General features: G+C 36.2%; 1 protein-coding gene across 2 annotated transcripts in view; it reads right to left on the reverse strand.

Moving 5' to 3' along the window:
* Window positions 1-20,335, reverse strand: part of LOC121168037 (conserved oligomeric Golgi complex subunit 6) — a 64,399-nt gene that overhangs the window by 20,059 nt on the left and 24,005 nt on the right. For both annotated transcript variants that reach the window (XM_040997804.1, XM_040997803.1), the window contains exons 9-15: window positions 17,491-17,619; window positions 17,328-17,419; window positions 15,779-15,843; window positions 12,230-12,321; window positions 6,054-6,171; window positions 2,632-2,763; window positions 2,118-2,285 (exon numbers count right to left, since the gene is read on the reverse strand). In XM_040997804.1, the coding sequence (XP_040853738.1) occupies window positions 2,118-2,285; window positions 2,632-2,763; window positions 6,054-6,171; window positions 12,230-12,321; window positions 15,779-15,843; window positions 17,328-17,419; window positions 17,491-17,619 (796 nt within the window). The remainder of the gene's footprint in view (window positions 1-2,117; window positions 2,286-2,631; window positions 2,764-6,053; window positions 6,172-12,229; window positions 12,322-15,778; window positions 15,844-17,327; window positions 17,420-17,490; window positions 17,620-20,335) is intronic.

Here is a 20,335-nt window from a genome sequence, read left to right on the forward strand (position 1 = left end):
TGAGACGTTCCCCAGCCAGCACCAACCAGTGACACATCAGCAAGGAAGATGAACATACAGGCCGGGTAAGCGTTTCCACACTGGGCCTGTCTTCTTGGAGTGCCTATGGAATCGGGAAGGTGGTGAGACCTGACAGAGCAAGCCGGAGAAAGGGTAACCTGTCTGCTGACATAACCATTCCTGGAAATGTCATGCATAATTAGACTTAACCCATGCATAATAACTAAAATTTAGCTTTAGGCGAGAAAGTTAAAATACATACGAAAAGTCCAGTTAACTCATGAGAGGAGACAAAAAGCAAGAATATAGAGAAACTGAATAAATTAATAAATACACACAAGAACACTGTAACCTGCAAAAAATGACTACGGAACAGTACAAAAAAGCAGGTAACTACAGATAAAGCAAACAAATGAACAGCTGGGCATCCTAAGATTTAGATAAAGGGCAGGGATTTGGGTCTGGACTAACAATAAACAAAAAAATTGATTTAAATAAACTGCTAATTTCACAGAAAAGAAAGTGCTATTGAAGAAATTCCTATTACTTGACTCAATCATGAATAGTTTTTATAAAGCCATAGTAATTTCACACAACACTGATCTTTCCTAAAATTCTACCTATATTGGGATGATGGTAAAACCGTAACTACGGTCTTACTTCTGTGTGCATATGTATATGTATGGGTGTGTGTGTGTGTGTGTACAGTATTAAATTTTCATCATCCAGAGTACATATTCAATTCAACAGATTTAAAACTAAAAATCCTAAAAGAAGGAATATACACAGCCACAAGCATTTAGAGTCACCAACAGAAACAACAACAAAAATTTAAGAACTGAAAAAATAGTATATATGCACTATGGAATATTACCCAACCACAGAAAAAATGATAACCTGTCTTTGCAGCAGATGCCTGCAACTGGAAACCATTATGTTTGGTGAAAAAAGTTAGTCCCCAGAAGATAAATATATGCCCTGTGGTATCCTGTGGAAAAGTTATTGCTGATTTTTTTTAACTTATTACTTGCTGAAATCTTTACCCAATGAAGGCTGTGGTTGTGAAGTGAAAGTATGCTACCGCAAATTATTTTTAAAAGGGGAAAGGAGGGAAGGGGAGGGTAGGGGAAGGAAAGAGGGAGGAATGGAGAAAAGAAGGAGGGAAGAAAAGAGGAAAAAGATGGTGTGTGGAAACACGGGCAGGAACAAACACAGGATAAAGTATCTCTAAGCTCCTAAATCTGTATTGTGAAATATGTGAAATTTGTTCACTTTACATAGATAAGACTTAATTTAAAAAAAAATTCAAGATGTGATACCTTAAGAGAGGAAATCTGTGACCCTTGAGAGAGAAATGCTATAGTGCAGAGTATAGAACATATGACCTTAAGTCACAAGTATGTTTGATTCTGATAAATTTATTTTAAAAGAAGTTATTCAAGCTTAGAAAATATCACAAATGTGATGTATTAAAACTCATTCCTCAGAAAAACTCAAAAGAACAAATCAATCTTTGCCGTATCCACTACTGCAATGTTTGCATACTTGTGATAAAATGGAACATTTAGAAGCTTTTTGTTTTCAACATCAATAAGTTGGAAGCAAATTTCTTGTCAAATTCAAAAACTGATTTCATTTAATTATCAAAGGCTTCTTTGTGATACCACTAGTGTAAAGAAATAATGACTGGTATAATAAATGCAATGTTTTGCCTAACACTGGTTTACACATAGATAAAAATATAGCTGTCCTCTGTAACACATTCTGCACTAGCTACAAGCTTGAAAAATATAGCATATTATTCACAGTTCAGAAACTGAAACCTACATACAGAACTGAAGACTGTCCCAATTCATCAGAGAAGCTTCATTCTACCAACAGATACTGTGGTTTGAACCATTAAATTCTGCCCTTGCCACAGCTGAACACCAAAATATCAAGTGTATGTGTGTGTGGGGGGGTGCATGTATGTATTTCAAGCAAATTATTTCAAGAAATTTACAAAAATTAGTTCACTGAAATGAATCAAAGCAACCGATTTAAATGTAAAGCTATCACACAGAGGAAAAAAAAAAGATTCCACAGTACTCAACATTCATTATTATACAGGAATTTACCTGAAATTGAAGCATTTCCAGACGTCTGTCAGTGAATTCAAACAGAGCTAATGTTGTCTTCATCATATACAGAGAATTGACCATGAAAGTGGCCATATCAGCTGTGCCTAAATTGCTGGCTGACACAGTACACATCTGGAGCAGAGGATCCAAGACACATGATAAAACCTACAGATGAAAAATAAAAATCAAGTCTGTATTTGCTCTTATGTGACCTAGTGCTGGATTAATGGCATTTCAGAGTTATTGTTAAACTATCAGGAAGCCAACGTGTAGAAACACACAAGGAGAAAAAAAAAAGCATACAAGGAAATATTAAATAGTGTAACAGCCACATCATTTAAAACAAGCATCACTGAGTCAATGTTTTAAATGAAGGAGAGCAGTTTTACTCAAAGGAAAATCAATAACATGAAAGCGACTGTCAAAACATATGGGCTATAAAATGCTAGCAATCTAACATAACGTACAATGGAGATGCAAACATGACTATTACTACAAATTTACTACATACTTGCACGAAATCAGCTTGGCGAGCATCTAAAGGAATGACTGAAGAATCATGAGAAGCCAAAACTTCACGCAACAACGTGAGTGTCTGGTTTAGTGCAGAACTTGGTCCAAGGTCAGGTGGTGGGAGTTCAACCTAGAATAGAGAATGCTTTATGCATTGCTTATATTCTACACTAAGTTTAATAAGAACCCATGCATGTGTGTTCACACTAAAAACAATACATACAAAACAATCAAAGAACTGACTGACATATTAAAAATCTATAACTTATAGGAACTTTTACTAAATTACATCTATATCACCTAAGCAATCTACAAATTCAATGCAATCTCCATCAAAGCACCAATGACATTCTTTACAAAATTAGGAAAAGCAACCATTGTGGTCATATAAATTTCTTCAGCAGTACTAAGCAATCAGATTATGGAAAGAAAACAGGTTAAAATAAAGTAATAGAACATGGCTCTACCAAGTCAGTGTAATGAAATTTACATCATTGTGATGTAAAAAGATTAAAGGCAACAGCAAGGTAATGATGGAATAGACGCTAGAAGAAAATGAACTGACCCAGTCACTCATCTAACTTACATCAACTTCCTCATGAGCCGAGATACAGAAAGATTAACTATTTTTTGTTTTCACCAGTAACCTTACTAAAATTCATTTTTTCACAATCTGATCAAATGTACTTTGAATATAAAACCAGTTTACTTCACTAGACACTAAATACTATGTTCTAACACTGGTGTACTTTTGCCTTCATGGCACAAACCATGTTCGGTTGTAATACAATACTGGAGTTGACACCTTTTTAACTTTTAAAAAGTGAGAGTTTTTGTTTTTTTATGATTGTTTTCACCATTTAGAAAGGTTTTGTTCAGGTTTTATACTGCCTAAAAGAACAGGGAAGCCATCCACATTTTCATATGCTAAAAAGTATTATCAATTCCTTGCAGGTGTGAATGAAACCATCAAATCTGAGTTATGTCTATCCGTGGAGCTTGGTAATTTTTGTTACCCACCTATGCACACTAAAGTATTCTTTTATTTTTTCTATCCAATGTGTTTCTAAAAGCCAATGAAAATATTTTATTTGAAATTCAGGGTGACAGATATTTTCTATCCAGTGACGGGATATCTAAATGACTACAAATGCAGGTCATCATCAGGCTGAAGCCAGGAGCCTGAAAATCCATCCTGTTTTCTCATGTGAATACGGGGGTTCCAAATACTTAGGGCAACATTATTGCTTTCTCACGTGCAATAGCATGGAGCTGGATCAGAAGTGGAGCAGTGGGGCTAGTGTTATAGCACCACAAGCAAAAGCCTCCACCTCTAACCCCCACATCCCATGGGTGCCAGTTAGAGCTCCAGCAGTTTCACTTTCAGTCCAGCTCCATTATTGTGTCTGTGAAAGCAGTGGAAGGTGGCCTCTGCACTTTAGCCCCTAGTGCCCATGTGGGTGACCCGAGAGTAGCCTTGGGCTCCTGGCTTTAGCCTGACCCTGCCCGAGCTGTTGTAGCCCTTGGGGGAGTGAGCTAGCAGATTGAAAATAATGTTTCTTGCCTTTTCTCTGTAACTCTGCTTTTCAAATAAAGAAAAAAATAAATTTTAAAAAAGGAAGGAGATCAGCACTGTGAATAGGGATGCTACAGAGGCAAGCAGCAGCGTGTTAACCCACCAAGCCAAAAGGCTAGCCCCTTAGTTTACTCTTCTATCAATTTCTATCACCGTAAAAATATTCTTATGATTCACACTTTCAGATTATTTTATCCTAAAGTTGGAAATGGTGTTTTCTAAGATGCTTGTTTTATCTAAGGCCTTTCTCTAAATTCTGCTATAGTTTTTAAATTTCATTATTAGTAGTATTTTTTAATGATACAATTCCATAGACTCTGGAATTTCCCATCCTCCTGCTAAAATTCCGACCCTGAATCTTCCTACAGATTATCTAAACAGTATGCTTAGTAATATGCTTTCCCACATGCTGCAATCTGGCTCCCCTCTTCACCACAGGAGCAAGAATGTACCAAAGAGCACAAGCCTGCTTTCTTTATTTCACCGCAGGTTTTCATGTAGCTTCTGTTCTTACTCACCAAATCCACCTTCTTAAAACTACTCTCCAAGTTTTTCTGGAAGAATCTTATACTCGCTTTTCCCCTCTCTGAGAATCATACTGTTGACTTTTTTTCTAAATTAATTGCATTGCATTATGTGACACCGTGTTGACTTTTAATTTTTTTTTCTTCTTTTAAAGGCCTGCATTTCCTAAGCCATTGTGTATTTCAGTAGCTTTGCTGTTATAATAAGTGGTTCCCAATAGCCTCATCGAAAGCCAGGTATTGAATCAGCTCATATCTGTGAAACTCAATCTATGGCTATCTGTTCAATTATACTCATTTCAGATTGCCCCTAGGAAAGTCAAAAGGAGCTTACTATCAACATCATCATCACATCATCTCCAACATCTTCCTCCTTCCGCATTCTAGATATTTGTGTGTGCTCCAGGAATTACTCTAGGCTTCCCTTATACACTGAGCCTTATTCTGTCAGTCACATAAGTAAATTAAAAAAAAATAATAAGAACCTATCCCCAAATGGTTAATTTAGTCTCTCTCTCTCTCTTTTAGATCATATATTTTCATAAAAATTACTTCAATCTTCCCTTAGTCTCCCTATCTTTAATCTAACCTCTCTTCTTTTTTATATAACATAACACTTTCCAAGTAATCTTTCCAATAAGTGGGAAAAAAATCTGTTTGTGACTCATAGTTTGTGTTCTGGCATTTTCCATTTGTTTTCTCTAATTAGGATGATCTCTATTTATCCCCTATTGCTCTACTGAAATCTTACCTTGAATCCAGGCACTATGATGTTGGTCACAGGTGCCCCAAGAGTCCTCTTAACCACTGTACCAAACCTCTCATCCCCTACCTGGCTCATTTGAGGTTCATTTGCAATGTTTCCCTTGTTTGCTTATATATATATATATCTCTAAATAATTTTATATGCGAATAATTATAGTATATATACAGAAGAATAAAAAACTCAGTAAAACCAAGTGATTAACCTCAGATTGTAAAAATACAAATTGCTTGAACATTATGTAAGAGTTTGTTTTCTAATCTTTATGTCAACTTAGCCTCCATCTAATTATGATAAGTTTGCTTTAGCTACTCATTTCTGGTTATAGAAACATGGTGGTAAAAGTAGGGCTTAAGATTCTATCTGGACTATGACTCAGTTTTCTGCTATTCCAGGAAGACAAAGACTTAAGGCTGCTGCACGCAGGCAGCATTCAAAAGAACACTGCATGAAGTACAATAAAAAAAAATCATCAATCAACACAAAACATCAAAACAGCATCTATAGATGTGAAAATTTCATAATCAGAGTTGAAGAAATTCATTTTTTATACACACCTTGTCCATTAATTTACTTGCATGTAGACTCAAACTATTAAAGAAGATTTTTTTGCTTAGTAAATGCATTTCTTCAATGGTAGTCAATAGCGTGGTCGCACTATTTCCAACAATGCCACTGAAAGCAAAGAATATTTCAGGTTGTAGAACAGAAATTAAACAACTCTGCTCTTTAAATCAGTAAACTACTTTCAAAAGATCTAGTTTTAAATAAGAATTTTTATATAGACTACAATCTGTGATTTAAAAGCAATTACTCTAATAATTAATTTCACACACAAAAAGTCTTATTTCAAAATTTTGAGTTTAGTGATGACAAAATGATTAACTTTAGGTAAAACATCACAAATCTGAAAATTCAAAACACAAAAGTGCTCCAAAACCTGGAACAGTCTCATGGATTTGGGGTTTTCAATTTAGGAAATTGAAATAAGTTCTCAATATTTCATAATTTCTTTTACTAAAACTGTGGTTAGAACAGATATTCATAATATTTAAATTTATCTTTATCTTTTCCCCTTAAACAGGACTTGATTATCCAAAAGACAGATTCTAGAGAAGCCTTCCATCAACAGTTCTACTAATCAAGCAAACTGTTTAAATACGGAGTTATTATTTTAAACTGCTACACTTCATCATAAGTATCACATTAATAAGTTATATACTTTTCTCCTTTTCATACATTTGTCCAAACACTATATACTACAATAACTGACATTTTGAAATATTAATTACATGAGTGTGTATTTATGTAGTAGACAGAGAGTTCCTACCCACCGGCTCACCCTCTAATGCACTGGTGGCAATGCTCAGGACAGCCAGAGCAAAGCCAGGAGGGCAATGCAGGACCCCCACATTGGTGGAAGCACCCACATGCTTGAGCCATCACCACTACCTCCCACACTGTGCTGTAGCAGGAAGCTGTGCCTGGGCAACTAGAGCCAGTATTAAACATAGCAACTCTCATTAGGGACGCAGGCTTCTTTCCTGGCATCTTAACTGCTATGCCAAATGTCTGTCCCTTAGCTTTAGGCATTAGACACAAATTCTTTTATATAGATGAGAGCTGAAACTTCTTATACAGTTTACCTCCCCTGCCACACACACTCAGATCTCATCTAACAGTTATGACTAAAAGGTTCTGATAAATAAAATTTCAGTGTTTATAATATGATAAGCATGTACCTACTATTCAGAGCTTATTGAGCAACCAGGGATCACCAACACAAGTAAAACAGCATGCTGGTAAACAGCAATCCATCTCAACTAAAGGAAAAGGAGAACTCCAAGCGGAATGTCAGAAGAGAGGAGGGGCGATGGATTACTTAACACGTCTGCGGTTATATGGTGAGAAAATGACAGTCTACTTCAGGGTTTAGATCGGAAATCCTGAAGTGATGAGGCCGTGGTAAAGCAAACACATATGAAAACAAAGCAAATATTAACTCCAGGGAGGAAATTTTACAGGAAAGGATATGTAACCTAAATATGTTAAGCTCCCAATTTCCAGGATTTTTTATCTTTTTTTTTCAGGACTTCTGAAATTTATAGTAGGTAATGAGGTTTTATCTTTTTTTTTTTTTTGAGATTTTTGCATGTTTCCTATTTTTCTGAAACATAACTGGCTAGTCTTTCCAAGTTGTTATTATTATTTTGTTATTTTATGATACAGTTCCATAGCCTCGGAGATGTTCCTCTTCCTGACCGCTTAACAAGGAGCTTCCAGGACCCAGCCCATGGGCCCTATTCTTTATCCATACTTACTCTTACACTTAAGAGTGATTCTACCTGGCCAGTGGCTCAGAATATCCACATGTTTAAGATTACCAAATTCATAGTTTCATCCTGATTTCTGTGTTAATCTTATCCAACAATTTGAACTGTATGTTAATAGGTACATCAAATCTGACACTATCAAAACTGTATTGAACTTTCTCCACTTTAACCCTCATGCCCAAACAAGCTAGTCCTCTCCAACATTCTGCATCTCAGCAAATAACATTGTTGACCAGCTGTTGAGATGTCACTCCATTTAGTCCAGACATTGAACACAACATTAAAATACGTGTGAAATCAACTACCTTTCCCACCTTGAAGGCTAACACTTTATTATGATTCATCAACATCTATGTTCAAGAATACAAACCACGTCTTAAACACTTTTTTAGTTTCTCCTTTGACTTCACCACTTTTTTTTTTAAAGATTTATTATTATTATTATTATTATTATTTTATTGGAAAGGCGGATATACAGAGAGGAGAGACAGAGAGGAAGATCTTCCATCCGATGATTCACTCCCCAAGTGAGCACAACGGCCGATACTATGCCGATCCGAAGCCAGGAGCCTCTTCTGGGTCTCCCACGCGGGTGCAGGGTCCCAAAGCTTTGGGCCGTCCTCGACTGCTTTCCCGGGTCACAGGCAGGGAGCTGGAAGGGAAGTGGGGCTGCCGGGATTAGAACCGGCGCCCATATGGGATCCCGGGCGTGCAAGGCGAGGACCTTAACCACTTGCGCCACCGCGCCGGGCCTGACTTCACCACATTTTTATTACTTACCTTGTACCTAGATTAACCTGGTCTCATAAATTGTTCAAGTCATTTAGTCCGTTCCCATACTTTCTGCAAATCAGTTTCAAATCTAAATCTGGAGCCAGAGTGTGGTAGACCAATATCCTACATTACAGTACTGAGAAACAGCCCCAGCCACTGTATTTGTGATCTAGCTTCCTGATACTAGGCCTGGGAGACATCAGCAATGGTCCAAGCACTTGAGTCTGTCACCATGAGCAGACTAGGGTAAAGTTCATGGCTCCTGCCTCCAGCCTAGTCCAGATCTGATTGTTTCTGCCACTTCAGGAGTGAATGGAAGACAGTGGAATCTCTGACTACCCCTCTGTGTTAACTCTGGCTTTCAAATTAATAATATCAAGAAAGGAAATCATTGTTTTGTAAAAGCTAAATTATCACGATGACTTGTAAAGTCCTGCTACCCAACCTCTCCGTTCTTCGATTTCATCTTTCCTCCTCCTTTCCAATTTACTGTACTCCAGTAGCTGGTCCCCCTTCTGCTTCTGCAAAATTCAAGCCTATCCTGGATCCAGGACTTCACTGAATCTTTCTGGACTAGGATGATCCAAAATCTCTTCATGCCCAACTCCCTCATGTTATTCATTTTAAATAACTTTAAAGAAAAAATGATATGGTTTTCATATCATTTGCAAGACAGACAAGCAAAGAGAACTTCAATCTGATTTACTTGCTCAGTACTGACAAAAGCCAGTGCTAGCTCAGGTTAATGGTAGGAGCCTGGAACTCAGTCTGACTTTCCCGTGTGGTTGGAGACACTGAAGCGTATGAACTCACACCTGCTGCCTGTGCATACATTAGCAAGAAGCTGGATTAAAACAAAGAAACTAAGACACGAAACAAGCAATTTCACTTGGGATGCAGGTGACCAAATAGGTACTTGAATTATTCTCTCCTTCACATTACTCAGGACTATCCAATCCACCTACACCAAAAGATATCCAAAGTCTTGTACACGGGCATTTATTCACAGATAGCCAATCTTTACACTTCTACTTCCTTCTTCTTGCTTTCTCTTCAGTTCATTTATCACTATCTAGACTTAAGCTATCATACACACCTGAAAAATATATAACAAAAAAATTTTGATCTCACTTTCAGCATTTTCTTCAAAAATATAAAACCTCTAATTTGCAGATGCTAAAACTGTTTAGAATCTTGACATTGCAAGTAAGTTTATATAAAGCATTTTATAATGCTTTTAACTGAGTTATTTTATCTTCGAATAAAAATTTAGAGTATCATGGGCACGGTATGATAGTATAGTGGCTAAAGTCCTTGCCTTGCATCCACTAGGATCCCATATGGTCGCTGGTTCTAATCCCAGTGGCCCTACTTCCCATCCAGTTCCCTGTTTGTGGCCTGGGAAAACAGTTGAGGATGGCCCAAAGCCTTGAAAGCCTGCACCCATGTGGGAGACCTGGAGGAAGCTCCTGACTTCTGGCTTCGGATTGGCTCAGCTCCAGCTGTTGCAGTCACTTGGGGAGTGAACCGTTGGACAGAAGATCTTCCTCTCTATATCTCCTCCTCTCTGTATATCTGGCTTTCCAATAATTAAAAAAAAAAATTTAGAGTATCATACGGGCACTTCTAAAATGTGGCAAATATACACTGTGGAATACTACTCAGACGTTAAAGAATGAGATACTGTCTTTTGCAACAAAATGGATTCAACTGAAAACAAGCCAACCCCATAAGCTACCCTCAGATCTATAGAAATAAATACAAACTGCACAAAAAATGTAATGAATATGAGCAAAATCAACATGTTGAGATTTAACTGCTTATAACCTTTGCCTGTACTCTTAGGCAACATTCGTTTTTCTACTTCCTATTTGTTGAATTCTTCACATAGTGGAGAGTTAAACTTGTGCTTATAAAATAAAATGAAAACATGTCATTAAGAAAAATTAGAAAAGGAGGATAGAGGATAGTAGTATGAGCCAGAGAGAAGCAAAGATGGGAAGCGTTACTATGCTCCTAAGTTACAAAACACATGAAATATGTTCACCTTATATAAATAATAAAAATTATTTTACCACTAATATTTCATAACCTAGCATGTGCTGTGTCCAGCTCTTTTAGTTGCTTTTGCATTCTTTAAGTATGTATCATTTTCTTATTTTAGGAAGATATATGTAACATTACAATGGGAATAAACTTATTGCTATTGAGTTATGATGACAATAAATGTATATGTTAAATGTTTAATATTGTCAAATCCTATTTCTAAAAACTTTTCTCACCTATAGCTTCTTAGTTCTATTTCAAAATCTAGCAGTAAGAAAAACAAGATAAGAATAGAAAGAAAAACAATTTAAAAGAAAATCTACCAATAAGACATAAAATCCATGTCTTACCTTGAAGTTTGGGCTGGCTATGCTCATGTGCTAAGGGATATCTTTTCATTACCATAGCCTGTGATGTTCTACAATTCGGGATCTCTGAAGCTCTCTGAGATCTATAACTTATAATCGTCCTAGATATTTATAGCTACTCCTCTGTTCACGATACTGACAAAGTGGATAACAAGTAGTAGTTGGGCCCGGAGCAACAGCATAGTGGTTAAAGTCCGCGCCTTGAACTCGCCGGGATCCCATATAGGCTCCGGTTCTAATCCCGGCAGCCCTACTTCCCATCCAGCTCCCTGCTTGTGGCCTGGGAAAGCACTAGAGGATGGCCCAAAGCCTTGAGTCCCTGCACCAACGTGGGAGACCCAGAAGAAGCTCCTGGCTCCTGGCTTTGGATTGACACAGCACCGGCCATTGCGGCCACTTGCAGAGTGGATCATCAGATGGAAGATCTTCCTTTCTGTCTCTCCTCTTCTCTGTATATCTGCCTTTCCAATAAAAATAAATAAATCTTTAAAAAAACAAAAACAAGTAGTTGTTAAATCATTCAGAAACTACAAGAAGTACAAAAACTACCAAAAACACAGCTTGAAAGAACACTGTCTTCATACAATGAGATATATGTGATCTTACACAGCTGTAATAAAGCTTTTATAAATAAAGCTTACACATTTATAATAAAGTAAATAGCACCAATATAGATGCAGGCAAAGCAAAAATGAATACAATCATTAGAGTGAAAGATTACACTCTGGATAAAACATACAACATCTAATCAGATATAGATGTTTTCATGTAAAGAAGACAAAGCTATGGTTCAAATTCATCACTGACAGAATATGAACTGCTAAAAGTTCTCATTATTTCACTTAAAATTAGATTTTTCATTCATTATGCTATCTTACAAGTATAACACACAGTGGCTTTAGTTGTCATGAACTGCTCTTACCGTCGAAGGGGCCCTTACACACGCTCTACAGGTAAAAGCAGTGCTCAGAGGGAAGAGGGATGTGTGTGCACATGAACAGAAGGACTAGGTTTTGGGAGAATAAAGACGAAAGGAGATGACAGACCTCAACCTGCAGCAGGTATAACACGCAGACACTGGCTCACATGATTGTAGGTGCTCATTGGACTTAGCCACACGTACGGTGAAAACAAAACAAACAAGAGCTTACATGGTGCTCTAAGTAAAAGGAACTTCACCTGAGACTGAGTAGGCCTCACCTTTCTGCTTACCTGATTGTATGGTGGTAAAATTTGAGGAGGTTAGAGATTTTATATAATAAAACTGCCCCTGGTTCAGCAAGTATTACTTGTTCAATTCGAACCTATCAAAATATATGAGAAGAAGTTAAACATTTCTTGAAATCATCCTTTGCTCTTCATTACTGATATGGTATATAAAAAGCATAAAAGTAAAGGTAAAATTCTCATAGAGATAAATTATACCTTCTAAATAAAGCATTTCTGAATTTTTAAGTCAGAGGGATGATAAAATAACAAATAGTAAGACAAATATACTCTTCTGAAAAGAGTAATTGTCCGGAGAATTTGGATCAAGAGACCTGGTATCAGAAAGATCAACACAATGAGATTATTTAGAAGTTATCATCAGCACATAATGGAATTTGGTTCAATATTAAATTGCAAAAGCAGCTGTTATACCCCTAAAAACAGGCTATCACTGAAAACATACGGCTCCACTGGTAAATATTCAGAAAAAAATCTTGTCTAAATAATTTATAGTTTCTTTTTCTAGTAATCAGAAAACAGAAAAACAGAGAAATGTCAAATCAGCACCAACTCAGTTATAAAACAATCACGGCACAGATCCCATTGGCTTAAGATGACCTTGACTGGCTGAAACTGAGCTGTCAGAAACATTTCCTAAAATTCCATCCCTCACTGATCTGTTACTTTGCATCTCTTCATTAATGAATACAACCTAAGCCACACTGATACATGCTGACTGAACACATGGTAATGCACCTGCTTTAAGCTACTGTTTTCTAGCATCACCTTCCTTAACTAACTAGTCCCTAAACACAAGCACATCCACTGTACCTTCTCCTTCTCTCACATCCCTGAGGCATGTAGTAGAACAGTACATACACAGCAGATGTTTTTAAACCCTTTTGAAAGCTCGAGCTTCTTGTGCGTGTCATAATGCCAACATATGTGATTTGCTAAAATGAGATTCTATAAATATATGCATATCAGCATACAAAAAAGAATTATGAAGCTGACTTGCTTTTTGGCAGAAAGCAACAGAATGGTTAACTAACAGATTATGGACACCATCTGAATTCACAGTTTCCACATTACAATTTCTTTTTTTGGCCAAGGCCTCAACTGTGATTTAAATTATACAGTTTATAAAAAAGGGATTTTTATGAATTATAACAGAATTATTAGAGCAAAATAGAAAATACACCAACTGTGAACAGGCATCTTGTCACCCGCAGATTTACAACATCACTGCAGCTTTCTGGAAGCCTGACTTCCAGAATTTTGAGATGTTAAGAAAGTGTTTAACTCCCGTAAGAGAGAAAGGAGATGGAAGGAAAGGAGAAAATAAAGAGAGGAGATGGAAGAAAAAAAGAAGGTAAAAACAAAATAACACATTCAGCTACCATAGAAACTACAACATAGAAGGACTGAAAAATCCGATTTGCAAATTAAACTACAATTAATTTGTTTTCAATGCAAAAAAAAAACACACTGTCTTAGAATTTTTTAAGGAGATTTCCAATCAAAGCCAGGATTCAGGAGAAAAACAGAAAACAAGAGAAACAGAAACAAAAAAGATGAAACAAAAAACAAACAAAGAAAACACACAAAGCAAGAGATCAAAAAATGATGTAAACAGCAAATGGCTAGAAATCATAATGATGACAGAGATGGACAAAAATCATAAGAGCTTTAAAGCAGTAATGGAAGTAACAGCTCAGTTAAAAAGTTTGAAGAAGAAACTCTGGTATAACTAGTGAACAATAAATCTTAACTGTATTGTATTAGCAGCAGAACAATAAAGGCAGATCTTAAAAGCAGCAAAACAGGCTGCAGACCTAAAGGGCAGAGGAGCTGGGGAAGAAGCAGAGGAGCAGTGGCTCTCTTCCACAAAGCTAGAGAAGAGAGCAAACGCAGGAGCTGGGGAGGAGGAAAGTGGAGTAGGAAGAGAAGCATGAGACGGCAGAAAGCGAGAGAGGGCTTACAATTACAGAGAAGGGGATGAGAGCTAGGGATGCAAAAAGAAACAAACTAATATTATGCATGGTGAGCTGCTTAGGACAGTCTTTATTAGCAATCAGAGGGCGCCAACTCTATCATCCAGATGTTATCCAGGCTGTTTTTACAAACATCTACCTTCATGGAACCCATGTGAGTTCAGCAAAGTCAGGCGTATTCACTTCACCAAAGCTTTCGCTAACAGATTAAATTTAAATAATTTGACCCATGAACTTGAAAACAAAGGTTGACGACAGGAATGACCATGCTTCCATCTACTGTTTTGGTGTGAACACCCCTGTAAGTAGTAATAGGCCAGATGCCATCATGTCATAGTACCCTTGCTATAAGGGATGAGTTTCAGAGCACAGATTTTTTAAAAAGGAAATAGACTTAGAGATCATATCTTAGTGTATATTATAACATGTTCAATCTATTATCTCTGACATTTTCAAGTACAGGAATAGTTTCTCAAAGATGTCATCCATGATTATTACAATTTTCTTCATGCTTCGAAACAAAACATACCCAGAATTGCTATGTAAATTAAACAAATATTTACATGACATAAGTGACAATCAAGCACTAATAAATGTTTCATTTGACAGTAATACAAAATAATTTCAAAATAGTTTATATCTACTTATTCAACACAATTGATCTTCAGATAATCAAATTACAGTGATAAATAAAATCTCAAGTATAATTCATTGTATCTAACATTTTCTTGATAAAAAGTCTTAAAAATAAAATTTGTTTCAACATTTAGTTTTTGATAAGAATAAATCACAAACCCTATGTATTTTAATTTCTATAAGTAAACAAATGTCAATCAACAAGGAAAAGCAAGACAAAAATGAACAAGTATCCCATAAATATGAAACAAGGAGAAGAAAATCCTCGCAGCCCTACTAAATGCCTACTAAATAATAACCTACAGAGTTATTTAATCCTTACAGCTACTCTTTGGCTACAGAATTATCTCATTTAATCCTTATAACAAGCCTTGATTGTAAGTATTTCTGCATGCAAGCTCAATGTGAACAAATTAAAGTACAACAGGGTTAAGCAACAATATGTAAAATACAATTAAATGGTACAATGAGAATTCTAATCAAACTGTACTCTAAATTCTGTCCCTTGTACTAGAAATAGCATTAATAACACTGACACAAACTTTTATTTTATCCTTGCATTAATGATTATTTATTGCTATTACAAACTAACTTACTATAGAGAAATAAAACATATGAAACACATTTTAGTAAATCTGTAAAGAGCTATACATTAGTTGTTTCAACTGACTAGATCTTTGATTACCATAAATCACCAAGAAACATAATCTGTAAACAAAATAAATGCAAACTATAAATATTTCCAGTTTTCTTTCTATAAGAGAAAATTGATAACTATTATCTTAAAATGTATTAGTCTAATTAATGTTAGTTTAGCAAAATTATACCAGCTCAAGCTGGTATCAGTTTGCTTAGATTCTTAAGAATAAGGTTATACCTTTTCCACATGCCATTTATTAAATGCAAAAACAAAAAATGCTACCTTTAGAGGCCTGCACACACCCTCAGTGATATGTCCAACAACTTCTTGAATATTTTCTTCAACATCTAAAAGCAATTAAGTCATCATTAAAGTTTTTTCTTTATTATACCCTGCTTTATGTAGGTTCAAAAAACTAACAAGTAATACTTAGCATTAATGGCACCTAGTAACACATAAAATAATCAGACCAATATTATTAAGTTTGATGTCTTTTGGGTACATCACTAATTGTGTTAGCAACACATTACCATGTTAATAATTAATGTGTTTCTAGAAAGTCATGTTAATTCATTTAGCTGTCAAATTAATTAAATGACTACTACTGCTGGCTCTGAGAAAAAGAAGTAAGCTGAGACAGAGAGGCAAAAACAACTAAAATCTCTTTAGCAAAGGAAGTGACGTGAAGATGCAGCAGCATTCATTCCAGGTAGTGGTGTGGAATAGATAAGCTGAGGGTACCAAGAGAGGAGTGTATCATGTATTCAGCGGGAGAACTGCCCACTTTTCAGCATCACGCTCAGTGGGCACTCAACACTTACTGCCTGTAACCACTCTTTCTGTCACAGGTGGAGAAACAGGCTCAGATAGCTTAATTCCTTCCTGAAAAATAACCTGCTTCATCTAACTCCAACCTCTTTGTTTTCCATTGCTTAAAATTGTCTACTTTTCTAAAACATCATTAAAGAAATAAAACTACATCCTTTTAAACTGTGTACTGGGGATAACACCAGAAAACATAAAAATTACACTTCAAAAAATGCAGACTTGTGTTCTCCATACGGAGTGCGTCCTCAGCAGGGAGGATTTCAGCCACTGCCGCATGTTTGTCCGCTGCCCTCTCCTGCAGATCACGCAATGAGCCACAAAGATGTGCGGCCAAGCTATAGAAAATAATCAGGTGATTCCAGGCCACGATGTTTCTCTTCACTTCATAACAAAAACATCTTTTTTATATACATTAAACCCTCAGATGTTAAAACAGGCATCTCATTGTAATCATAATTAAGAAAATACGAAGTTGTATAAACAACATATGAATGACTCTCAAATACAATTATTTTTTCTTTAAAACTAAGATAAGTATTTTTCATTAAGTATATTTAGTAATTATTTCTATGAAAAAAATTTAAACAGGTGAAAATGGTGAAAATGAAGTTGTACAAAGTGAAACACTTAGTAGCTTAGCAGCTATAAGCAAGTCACTTAGCCTGTTCACTCACAAATGAGTGCCACCTTCTATCTTTAATATCATGCTGAAGATCTGAGCTAAATCATGCTAGGCACTTCAGAAACGTAAATCTGAATCTGAGGAAGGAAGAGGGTGCACTATAAAAGTGTAACCAGTGGGGTGACAGGGTAGAAGCAAGGAAGGAGGAAGCGTATTGTAAGAGTGGGGATGCCTGGAGTGGAAGATTAATTCGGACATTGGTCGTGCCATCAGGGTGTGAAGTGTTCTACCTCAGTGAGGAAAATGGCAATGAGAACAGAAACACTGATGTCCTACATTGTTTCCTACGCCGAGGTTCTCAGCAGCTAACAATCAACCCACCTTGCGTAGGCACGTGCTTTAAGAGCGCTTCCAGGTGCTCCTTCTCAGAAGCAGTAGCTTGATGGAGCCAGGCTAGCATGTCGCCCACATACCTAATGAAAACAGGATGCTGGTGAGAAGCTCCCCTGCACAGACTTAAACCCTCTACTATCCGACACTGTACCTCAAAGGGTCATGGGAGTGCATCTCAATGGGTCTCGGTGTACTTCCTGGACCTCCTCTTGTAAGGGCATCAATAAATCCACGAACAACTGTACTTCTTCTGGCTGTTCCAAATTCATCTAAGGTATACCTGGAAGAAAGAAGTGAAAAGCTGTCAGATTCTTCTCCTAATTATTGTAACAGACAATGTAAGCAATGTCTAAGACAAGACAGACATCTAAAGTTTCCTTAGACATTCTCTTAAAAAGGAAAGAAATTTATGAGGTAACCTTAGCATTCTGGAAATCCAATCTAAAGGCAGCCAATATTCACTCCTACTAAGAAACAATTTTACAATTTGGAATTTAAACAAGGGCAGTAGCAATAAGGGACAGAGCAGTGTGGGCTTGGCAAAAGCTAAACAGGCCAAGGTACAGTTCTCAATTCTTCAGCTTGCAATACCTTTACAATTTAAATCTTGGTGCCTTTTTTTTTCCCCACAAAGCTGTATTATCTAGTTCTCAGAAGCTTACTTACTTATTGGAACTCGGCGATTTAAAAACTAAGACTTTCTCTTCTACTTTAAAAAACAAAACAAACAAACAAAACCGCTCTATTCCATATGCTACTTACCACTTACTACCAAAATTTGCCACCCATATTACTATTCATTTTAAAAACCTCTTCTGACTCCAACATTAGACATACTAGGTATTCCTTGAGTTTATTGCTCAACCATGCACATAAAGCAAATATTATTTCCTAAACATACAAAAAGCCTTCCAAAAGTTCTTGGAAAAAGCAAATTATGAAAATAACACACATGAATCCAACATTTTTAAGTTATCTTTCAATTTACCTTTTTCCATGAAATTTTAAAAGCACTTTCATACAATTAGATCAAACATTAAAGCTTTAAACAGTTTTTTAAGGCAAGGAAAAAAAGCTTTGAACTGAGGAAAAGCAAAATTTGGGGTGAAACTGCTGAAGACGACCTGGAGTTGCCTCAAGTGTCTATTTCTTTTACTAGCTCATTCCTTATGTCCCATTATCACCACCACTGTCCACATGCGTCCCCTAAATCAAAGTCTCTTCAGTGTTAAAAAGTAAACAGGAAAACAAAGTATGCTTTGGTAGGCCAATGTCAGCAGAGTTGCTTCACTTCCTACCAAAAAAAAACATCTTTTCATTAGACACTCAGTCCTCCAACTCTTAAAAAAACAGCATAACACTGTCGCAGCTAAGACTAGGATGCTATAAAGATGTCAGCTAACCTCAAGTGGGAATTGTTCCTCAACTTCTAAGAGCAAATAAATAATTAATTTAAATGATTTAGACTAAATATTAAGAATTATTTTATTAAATTATACATATGTGAAAGTTGCAACTTTTTTCTAGTACTTCCAAAAGAAGTCATTTCTTACACCATATTGCTTTAACATCGTCCTGATTTAACAAAGAAAATCCACAACTAGTTAGATATAAGAATCTTGGATAGAAATTACTTTCAAAGAGAAGTGTGAAATGGTGAATGCCTATAATTTTTAGGAACCTGAGCTTTTTGTAAGACTGTCACTATAAAGCAGACAGTGGATCTGTGTATGTGTGTGTGTTTGTGTGTGTGTGTGTGTCTGTCTGTCTGTCTTCAGGTAAAAGTAAACACTTTTGAGATTTCCTGTAAATAAAATGTATTAAGAAAAGGGGAAAGCATAGTATCAGGCTAAGTCTTTTTAAATTGCATAGTTTCCTTGCACTTGCTTTCCATTTTTTAAAAATAAATTAAGTAAAATGTTCATTTCTATCTTGTCCCTCGTTCTCTTAAATCACAAATGTCTAGTGTAAAGGATTTCTTTTAAAAGATCACTTGACTCCATGAAATAATAAATTATAATCAAGTGATTGGTTATATGGAAATTAATGAACTTGGAAATTAATGAACTTTTAAATTTTGTAATTTTTAAAATAATGTAATTCCCATGAACCTACTGAACAGTCAACATGAACAGTGTAATGTCTGTTTCCGGGCTGTTGCCTAGGGCTACGGATACAACAGAAACAAGTGAATCTAATGACACTTTTAGTAGGAGAAGGGCATTATTAAGTCTGACCAACTCTGGAAAGTTTCATCCGTAGCCTAATAGGAAATAGCAATAAACATCAATGTTAATTTCCGTAAAGGACAAATCTGAAGTAAAAACGGCAGATGTCACAAGTGAACCTCCAGTGCCAGTGCTAGAGCTGAGCCAACTGGAGACAGAAAACACTGCCCACCTGAATCTGTCTTCCAACAAAGAGGGAAAATTAAGGATGCAGCTTTGTAAGAGTGAATGTTCAAATCATTTTGAAAGGCTTTCAGTTTGTCAGTTTCACTACAGTAAATAAAGGAAAAATTCTAATCAAAACTTAAAAAGACAAAATAGCACAGAAGTTCCTCTTTTGAATGCCAACAATCTGAACATGACGAAGCAGCAGCAGTGCACATATTGGCTCTTTAAATAGCTCATGTTCTGCAAGTTCACAAAGGAAAGACAAAGCCATTGACGCTTTTAATTTCCATTCATAAGAAACTGTTTTTCAGAGAAACTTCTTGAGATTTGCGTGTTGGTGATGGCCTTTGTCTAGCCTTCTCAGCAGCAGTGGTCTCTCTACTTAGCACTTGCTGAATGCTTTTCTTAGTGGAGGATTAAGATTGGGATAATACAGAAACTTGGAAGAATGCCATCACAAAAATTAAAAATAAGAAAAGTATATAGAGGGAGGGAGAGTAGAAGGTTATCATGTTGTTCCTAAAAAGAAATATATGAAAAACATAAAATCTACTTCCTTTACATAGATAAAAAGAAATTTCTAAAGCTGAACTATTGAAA

Source organism: Ochotona curzoniae, unplaced genomic scaffold, assembly GCF_017591425.1.
Source record: "Ochotona curzoniae isolate NIBS_2020 unplaced genomic scaffold, NIBS_Ocur_1.0 patch47, whole genome shotgun sequence".
Lineage (NCBI taxonomy): Eukaryota > Metazoa > Chordata > Mammalia > Lagomorpha > Ochotonidae > Ochotona > Ochotona curzoniae.